The 9,536-nt window shown below is 33.0% G+C and overlaps 1 protein-coding gene across 1 annotated transcript; it reads right to left on the reverse strand.

Annotated features, from left to right (window-relative positions):
• Positions 1 to 357: 357 nt before the first annotated feature.
• Positions 358 to 1,590, reverse strand: LOC131622356 (GDSL esterase/lipase At5g62930-like). The gene is made up of 6 exons (XM_058893386.1): positions 1,491 to 1,590; positions 1,314 to 1,393; positions 1,103 to 1,243; positions 914 to 990; positions 626 to 790; positions 358 to 536 (listed from the first exon to the last, which is right to left on the reverse strand). The coding sequence occupies exons 1-6, from the start codon at positions 1,582 to 1,584 to the stop codon at positions 362 to 364; spliced, it is 732 nt and encodes a 243-aa protein (XP_058749369.1). The 5' UTR covers positions 1,585 to 1,590; the 3' UTR covers positions 358 to 361.
• Between the last annotated feature and the right edge of the window lie 7,946 nt (positions 1,591 to 9,536).

Here is a 9,536-nt window from a genome sequence, read left to right on the forward strand (position 1 = left end):
TTACTTAATGGATTATCTAGAATAATTGGAAAGAGGGAGAGGGCACAACTACATAGAGAAAAATTGGCATATTTGCATGTTAATTTCTGAAGTAATCAATAATAAAACATTCAAAATTAGTTATCAATCACTGACATTAGAAATTATAAAGATAACAACAACAACAACAACAAAATTAGCATAAGAAACATTTGAAGCCATACACAGATACACCACTACATTAAGCGTGATAAATAACACCCTTTTGTTTATGAAAATGATTAAAACCATGCCAACTAAAAAATTCAGTAAAAATGCTAGCAGTACATTAGAACAGAGAATATAAAATTGAAAGACTAAACCAGAATCTATCTTTCTTTAATTAGGCATCACAAACATTCTGCTGGAAAACGATCTCGGGATTTTTGTGATCAATTTTTAAGTGCGGAGGAAAATCAAATGGCATTTTATCAGCAGAAAGTCCTGCCTCATTGAACACCTTGATCACTTCTTGATATACTACTTGATTTCCATCTACTGTCAGGTGCAACCCATCCCTGTAACACCAAAACAACAATGTTAATCAATCACCCTTAATGGCTAAACTTATGTCAGACATGTATTTCAAATTCAGATTGCAACGAACCATAAAAATTTCTTTTTCCAACCATCTGTTTCTTGCATTTTGGACCATAAATCTATATACGGCACGCCCATTTCCTTGGCTGTCTCAACACATGCTTTTGCATATTGACCGGTAACTTCATTTGTTCTTTCAGACAATTTAGGAGCATTATCACCGTATAAGGATCTGCAAAACACAGCAAAAACTACTCAAACATAAAACTAATAAAAAATGGTGAATAATTTAAAACTAATATTCTCTATTCTCGGACTGGCTAATCTTTACCGAGAGAGAAGGAATTTATCTTACATTGCAAATGCTCGACGGCCTTCCTCGCAAACAGGAGGTGGAGTAATAAGCACAATAAGCATAGCTGGTGAGCTTGACTGAAATCACATTTTTATTTGCAATCAATAACTGATAATCACAAAAAGTTGAACAAGTAATTAAGAGAAAGTGATCAAGATTAAACGCAACACAGAATCTACAAAGTTGAACCTTCAAGTGGTTGATAATTTTTTGGAGATTTTGTTTGTATTCTGGAAGAGGTACATGTTGTCTTTCACTAGTTCTTCCGGTTAAAGCCGCATCGTTAGCACCAAAGAAAATGGTGGTAGCAACCGGCGGTTTATGTGACTCCTGAAAATGAAGCAGATATCAATAACCGCCGCAAAAGAATAGAAAACTCTATTTGATTTCGGTAACATACGGGAGGGAAGATATGGTTGAGTAAGAACAAAGCCCATCTAGTGTTGTAACCGCTATAGCCACGAACAAGTACATCAGCCTGAAAAATAATTGATTTTGTGATTTGTTAGTTACATTGCATGAAAATAAGAAAAATGGATCCAATCTGAAAGAGTTTGAGGAGAAAGAAAGGTTAACTTGCGAGAATAGTGATTGGCGAGGGATGAACCCCAACCATTGTGGAACGATTGCTCGGTTATTGAATCTCCAAACAACACTATATTTTCTCTCATTCTGTTATTTCCACTCTTACAATAGCTGAGCGCCAACACCTCCTTCAAATATATATTATTATTAAGATAGTTATCATAGTATTGTTGTTACAATATTTCTTTTTTGATGAAGGTTAATAGTTTTTTTGAAAATTTGTTATTTTGTTTAAAGTATTAACATCTTTGCCATTATGGTTACTATCAATCAATAATTTTCTTATTTTTTAATTTTCTTAAAAACTGAAAGATTGGGAGAAAAAATTATAATCTTTCCTATCATAATTTTAAACAAAAACAAATTTTTTTCAAATTTATTTAATAACAAATGTATTTAGCCTCACATATAAACAAGATACATATAAAGATCAAATTTATTTAATAACAAATGTATTTAGCCCCAAATTTATTTAAAGTAATTAATATTTTTTTTGGTTCTTAATTGAAATTCGTTTACAAATTTTTGGAATAACAACGTATAAAGACCAGATACATGTGGTCTATATATTGCCTTATATATAAATTAAATACATTGATTGTTCAAATAAATTTAAAAAGTAAAAATTTATTTATAATAATAATTTGAGAAAATAAGATTAGCAAAAATTTATTAAAAAAAAGCAATAAATTATAGATTTATTTAATGGATGAAAAACTAAAAAATATATGTATATAATTTTGATTTGATAAAAACTCAATCTGAATTGTAGTCTAAACTATTTTTAATAAAAGGACATCCAAACACACATGAACTGGTATAATTCTATAAGACACTAAAAGAGAGTAATCAAAGACTAATCCATAAGAAAGTAAGACAAGCAAAGCCTGTTGGTGATGGCTGAGCACCTAAGAACTAAAGAACCGTCCAAAATATTTGGACCAAGAGGCCTTCCGAAACACACAATAGAGGTCTCTCTATTGAGCCTCCCAAACTAACTCCAATTAATAGCCACTTGTTAAACATGCAACTGCATATTCCTACCTACGGGAAGTTGGTTGCATGTTGTTATAATATACAAGGGGAGTACTCCAATATGGTTATTTTGTTGTTTGTCTTATCACTTTCGTTTATTATTGTTTATTGAGTCTCCCTCACAAATTGCACACCTTAAATTAAGTTTTGAAATCGATTCGTAATTTTTTTTAGCATGCATAAAATCTTTGGTTATGTTTGAACATGCCCAAGATGTATTTAGTCAAATACATGAGTTTGTGGAATAAAGACTATGTGTGTTCAATTGAAGTCAAGTGCAAAGAAAAACTTTAAAATCATAAAAAATTGTGTTTTTATGCATTTGATTCGAATCAATCATTTACTCACTCAATTTGACTCGAATCAAATCAAAAAGAAGTGACTAAAACTTTTCAAAAACCATTTGATTTGAATCAGGTTTTACACATGATTCGAATTTAGACAATTTCATGTCACCTCTGTCCAAATTGATTCGAATCACATTTTGCACATGATTCGAATCACGCAACTTTTCAGTTTTTTTTCAAAGTTCCATGGAACAATTTATTCGAATCAATTATTGCACATGATTCGAATCTCAGAACCTATGATTCAAATCACAAATTGCACTTGATTAAAATCAACTGCAAAATGAGTCAAAAACCTGAATATCTTTTATTCCATTCACTTGCTCACTTGACTCATAACCTGCATTGACTTTGATTCAAATCTAATCAATCTTTTTTCAGTATTTTGTGTGCTTCATCTCAAGCACATATATAAACTTTTGTCATCATTTGTTCTTCATAATCATTTATGAATTTTTGTGAAAAATCAACCACATATTTTGAATCTCTTGCATTGAAATTCTTTCATCTTCAACCTCTTTTCAATTTCATTTCTTAATCATGAGAGATTGTTAATTGATTGAGGGAGACGCGGTTTTGAAACTAATCGTTCTTGAAGATTGAGTAAAGGTTTTTCAGGTTCTTGGAAGATTGGGGTTGTTGTCATTGGTGCTGACAAATTTCAGGGAAAAGAAGAAGGTCGTCTCTCTAGATTTGCCTTAGTAGTGACAGTGTGAAAGGCTATGGATAAGGCGGAGTTATTTTTGCATCTTCGGACAATTCACCGCTCAAATAATCGATAGGATCAAAGGGTTAATTTCTACACACGAAGGTCTGGAGCAGAATTGGTGATAATGGAAGATTGGAAACATAAATCGAGTAAAGATTGCGGAGAAGAGTTTGGTGTTTGACCATATATAATTCAAGATCCAAATTGAAGTTTTTATTTTTTATTTTTCTTCAACATTATTGTTGATTGGTGATTGTATATACTCTCAAGATATTTGTCAAAATAAAAGAAACAACTATTAAAGTGGCCGCAGACTCAGGCGAGGACGACAGAGTAGAACCACTATAAATCCCGGTGTCATCTTTCTATCCATTACTCTTGAATTTGAATTTCGTAAAACATGCATGCTTAGGTTTAATTTTGGTAATAGAAATTTATTTGATAATCTTAGGTTTTGTTGGAATTGGTAACCGATTAAGAGCTTTAGTGGTGATTGAAATCTGAGAAACATTGTGCATGTAAAATTTGCCTTGTTAATTAATTGCTTTACCAAATCTCGTAACTTATACAATTAATTCAATTGCATACGTTGTGTTTCTTTATCTAGACATTACGATATTTGTAAGGCTAAATTACCTCCAGGATCCTTTAAGGTATTTAATTGTAACAAATTAGTCCTTTATGTATTTTTATTCCATGTGGGTCCTTTATGTTAATTAACGCATGCACCGTTGACCTATTTCTACTTTATTTTGATCTATTAATTTTATTTTAACTTCTAAAATTCATATTTAATCCGTTGTTGGTCCAAAAATTATGAAAAAAAAATCCTAATAATATTTCTTCTCATTTTACACTTTGTGTAATTTTATGAGAATTTTATTTTTTGTTTTACTATTTTTCTTTAATTTTTTCTTTTGCGTGCATTTTAATTAGTTTTAAAATACTTTTATGCACTAAAAAATTCTGAAAATTTTATTATATGATCCAATGATGTTCTTTGACCTATGTTACGTGACATATCTGTACCATTAATGTTACTTCAGTTTTTTTGAAAAGGATTTTGAGAAAAAGGTCAACGGCGCAGACGTTAGTTAACATAAAGGACCAACATGTAGTGAAAAAGGATTAACTGTTAGAACAAGATTGAGAATCTATATTCCGAATCTAGTTTTGATGATAACAAGCATATATTTTGTGAGTAAAAATTTTATTACTAATGGTTTCATTTAGTGTGCAGATATTATATTATAAATCTCATACAGGATTCATCAGAAAAAGAGTACAACAACTACATCCAGAAGATTGACGAAGCTAAACATCATTCATCAGATGTTCTAATTAAGAACACGTCAAACAAGCCAAAGACCGCAGATCATAAGCAAGAGAAGCAACAATCAGAGACAAGAATACTCAGAAGAATAAGCAATATCAATTCTTACATACAACAAGCACATAATCAGAAAGTACATTAGAAGCTGCAAGGAAATGAACAAGAAAGATCATTACAAGAAGCTTTGCAAACATCAGAAGATCACGCACGCAGAAAGATCAGAAGATCTGAAGTTACAAGTTCTGAAGCTACAACGAAGTGACATACAAGATACAAACATCAACATAAGTCACGTACAAGCCAGTGAAGAACCTACAGCTCAGCATACAGAATTGAATAAAATACAAAGAGCTGAGAATCAAAGGGAGAGCCGTTAGAAACATCATCGCGTGCAAAACGGTTACAACATTTAAAAGGAACAACTCCCAAGTTTAAAAGAAGAAGCAAGCTACATGCAACACATTGAAGAAAGAAAAACCAGAGTAGAACGCCACAAACTGACATCAGGATAAAGTTCTGTCATGGACACATGCAGCCAATCAATATGAAGCGTTAAAATCCATACTCAACCAAATTGCAACGGCTTTATTCCAACAGTAACCACTCATCAAGCTATAAATAGAACCAATCTTCAAACTTGATGTGTATGGAGTGACCACAGTATATGGAATCCATCCATCTTACACAGAGTGAAAAATCAATATATCCATAATAGAGAGTGAGTGATCATCCATCCCTTGAATGGATCCGGAGAGAAAAAGATAATATCCAGTAAGGATCATCCATGGAGATAAGAAGAAAATGTGCAACTAGTGAATATATCCACTATGCATCTACAGAGCGCAACAAAAAGAAAGATCCTGAGAATTTGTTTAGAGTGTAGAGCATGAGAGCTTAAACGAGAAATATAAGACCATGCTTTAGAAGACACAAAAGAGGCAACACATACTCAGTATGTGATAATAAAAAGTAGTGTGGTTATACAAGAATCATAAGCCTATATGAAGAAAAGACTCCAGTAGAGAAAATGCTGCATGTAATGGAGATTTATTTCAAGGGAGCAATGAGTGGAAAAGAATGCAAAGATTAAATCATAATTCACTCTACATTAGAGTGTCTCAGAAGAATTATATACACTGAGTTGATGCTCAACAGTGTAATAATTATATCTGAGATCATAAAACTGCTGAATGCTTTACAGAGACAATAAGATCAGCAGCAGTAGACAAAGATCAATTCAAGAAGGAACTCAAAACAGAGCTGTTGCTCTGAATCTGCCTTCAGAAGAAATAAAGATCAAATCAAAAGCAATCTACAATAGAGTGGTAGCTCTCAATCAGCTTAAGAAGATTTGAAGACGAAGATCAGCTTGAAGAAGCACTCAACATATGGAGCTGAAGCTCTTACTCTGCTTACCACCAAGAAGCAAAGATCTCGTTCAGAAGATGCAGACAAGAAGACTCCAAGGATTATTCACTCACTCATAGTGATTAATTTTCATTGTATCACATAGTTTGTACTTAGAATATCTTCTTATTAAGAAGCATTGTATTGAAACCAATTTAATTTGGTAATGATGCCTTAAGCGACCAGTTTAGTTCAGAAGCTTGAGAAGACAATCGACTGCGGTCATTGTGGATATCTCTTGGAGACCAAGTGAAGGTCATGAGTCCAGGAGTCAATGGATGTTATATCTCGTGGAGATCACTGAACAGTCCATTGTAGTTAGTCACGAGCAGTTGGCTTGTGCAGGGTTAGTCACAGCGGGTAGACTGTGTAGGGTTCCTGAGTCAATGAACATTATATCTCATAGAGATCACTGAACGGGTCATTTTCCAGATGGTTAGTCACAGCAGTTGGCTGTGCAGGATAGTTAGTCACGATGGAGGTTCGTGCAGTTGTAATCATGAATTGGTTATAGTGGATTAAGACCTCTATTGAGAGGCAAATCACCTGAAGAAGGTGGACTGGAGGTAGTTTTATTCAGAAGGTGAACTAGGATAAAAATGAATGTGTCTTTTACTTCCTGCACTATTCGTTTTAACTTAGAACATTCAAGCAAAAGCTCCTCAAAACTGTACTGAGCAAGTCAGAAGTTCTGATGACACATAGAAGTTAAAATGAACATCTAATTGGTTATGTAGTTCTACATCCTCATGATTCCGCAACATCGAAAGCATAATCTAATAGATGATTAAACGAAAGAAAGAAAAGACGTCAAAGAAAGGGAATTTTATTTGATAAAGAACACAATTCAATCCCCCATTTCTTGTGTTTTTCTCCACCTTCAATTGGTATCAGGGCATGGCTCTGTATTGATCTCAAGATCAAACAGTTAACCGTGTAGAGAGATCCAGAAGGAGAAAAACATCACTGAGTAGAAGATCAACGTCATATTCAAACACTCAGTATAATCAGAAGATGTCAAGGCAAAAATTTCAAGACTCTGAACGTATCACCTACATATCAGAAGGAGTTTTGAAAATCAACAAAAAATATTCTACAAAGCTCAAGACATCAGAATGAAGAATATGTGCTCAATGGAAATATTCAAAGATGAATAAGTGTAGCTGACTCATGACAAGAGATCATCTCAGACTCATCAGCGCCAGTCAGAGGAAGAAGATAAGAAAGAACAACACTGTAAGAATGAAGACTCTGTAGCAAGGAAAGGCAGAACATCTGCTCAAATGAAGACATTCAAAATCAGGAAGACAAGTATAGCAGATTCAAGTCAGTTGATCTAAATCAAAGACAAACTAACATGGCTGACTCAAGCTGGGATGATCAAGGCAAATTCAATGGATCAGATCAAGGAGTGGAAACTCAACAAGACAAGACTCGGAAGCATGGAAAAACAGAACTTCTACATCGGAAGATGCTCAAGCTCAGACAAGACAAAAAGAGAACCAAATTCTTGAATCAAAAACCAGAAGATACTCTCTCTCAAGAAAAGAAATATCTAAAATTTGGTCAGATATTTCTAAACTTACTCTGTTATAATTCTGCTAATTAATTGTGTGTTGGTCATAATATAAATTCATTCTTGCTTGCGTAATTAGACTGTCTGTTTTTATACCTAGTCATTATAAAAAAAAATGGCATGGAAGGCATTTTTTTAATGACTTGGATTGCCCAATTGGCTTTTTATTTTCATTTTTCATTTTTTTTAAATCCTCCTTGGCTTTTTATTTTTTTCTTTTTTTAACTTTGATATATTAAAACATCAAAAATCCAAAACTTCCAACCAAGAAGATTCAAAATCACGTTCATCACCTCAATTGTACCTCAATTGTACAAGTCCTTAACAATTGTGCTAGGCAATTCACTTTGATTAAAATTCCTATGAAATATACTTATTACATATGTTCTTCATTTCTTATCTTTATCTTCATCTTCTTATCACTTATCTCCCCCAAAATCCCAAAACCTTTATCTCTGTCTTTCACCACCACAATCCATTTATTTCCTTTTTTCCATGACTACTCAGGTCCAAATCTCAATCAAACTCTAACACCACCACACCATCATCATCAATTTGGATGTGGAACCCTAAGCAACTACAACATCAAGAACAAGAAGATGAAGATCCATGAGAGGTAAGAGATTTCACAGAAGACACAACAAACATCATGAACATTACATGGCCACCAAGATCCTACACCGTCACTTTTTGAATAAGAGAGCCATGGTTAGCTTAAGCACTTGGAGGTCACATGAACGTCCACCGTCGCGACCGTGCTCGTCTCCATCAAAATTAACCACGGTTAAATTCATCGTCTCATCCGTCTTCTCAGTTCATACATATCCCTCCTCAAGAGTTGTTAATGTTGGATTGTGCATTTTTTTACCATTTTGGGTTGGAAAGTTAAGTTTAACCACTTTTTCTTTTCTTTGAAGTTTAACATATTTGGATAACAACATATGAAACATTATGGATCTAGATCGATTATGAACATGTTAGAGACCCTTATAGAAACAAAGCAAATCCTGCAGTTGAATCTTTTTTAGGATTATCCTTGATAACAAGTTATTGCTTTCTTTGTTTTCTTCTCTTCATTATCGCAGTTTGCTTCAAGAGATTTTATCTTGATTGTATTTTGAATTACATTTGCATGATTATTTGTTGAAATAAAAGTACGATGGAGGTTTTGGGATTTTGGGGGAGATAAGTGATGAGAATATGAAAATAGAAGATGAAGTATGTAATAAGTATATTTCATAGAACTTTTAATCAAAGTGAATTGTCTAGCCCAATGGTTAGGGACTTGTATCATTAAGGTGATGAACCTAAGTTTGAATCCTTTTGATTGTAATTTTTTGGTTTTTTGATGTTTTAATATATCAATTAAAAAAGAAATAAAAAGCCAAAGGCGGATTTTAAAAAAAATAAAAAATAAAATAAAAAGCTAAGTAGGCAATTCAAGTCATTAAAAAATTAAAAAATAATAATAAAATGAATGTCATGTCATTTTTTATGGTGACTATGTATAATGAGGGGGCAAATAGGGGAATCTTCATAAGTAAGGGAGGGAATCTAAACTTTTTTTACATGAGGATTTTTCAATTTTCACCCATATGATAGGGGAGAAAATAAGTATTACCCCAAAACGG

This window comes from Vicia villosa, unplaced genomic scaffold (genome assembly GCF_029867415.1).
Source record: "Vicia villosa cultivar HV-30 ecotype Madison, WI unplaced genomic scaffold, Vvil1.0 ctg.000029F_1_1_2_unsc, whole genome shotgun sequence".
Classification (NCBI taxonomy): Eukaryota; Viridiplantae; Streptophyta; class Magnoliopsida; order Fabales; family Fabaceae; genus Vicia; species Vicia villosa.

What these genes read in the sequence shown, in the direction of transcription:
- LOC131622356 (XM_058893386.1), bottom strand. Translation starts at nt 1,584, where the DNA reads ATGAGAGAAAATATAGTGTTGTTTGGAGATTCAATAACCGAGCAATCG. An exon ending in AAATTATCAACCACTTGAAG is followed by an intron (nt 991 to 1,102) that starts GTTCAACTTTGT and finishes ATGTGATTTCAG; the next exon opens with TCAAGCTCACCAGCTATGCT. An exon ending in GGCCGTCGAGCATTTGCAAT is followed by an intron (nt 791 to 913) that starts GTAAGATAAATT and finishes TGTGTTTTGCAG; the next exon opens with ATCCTTATACGGTGATAATG.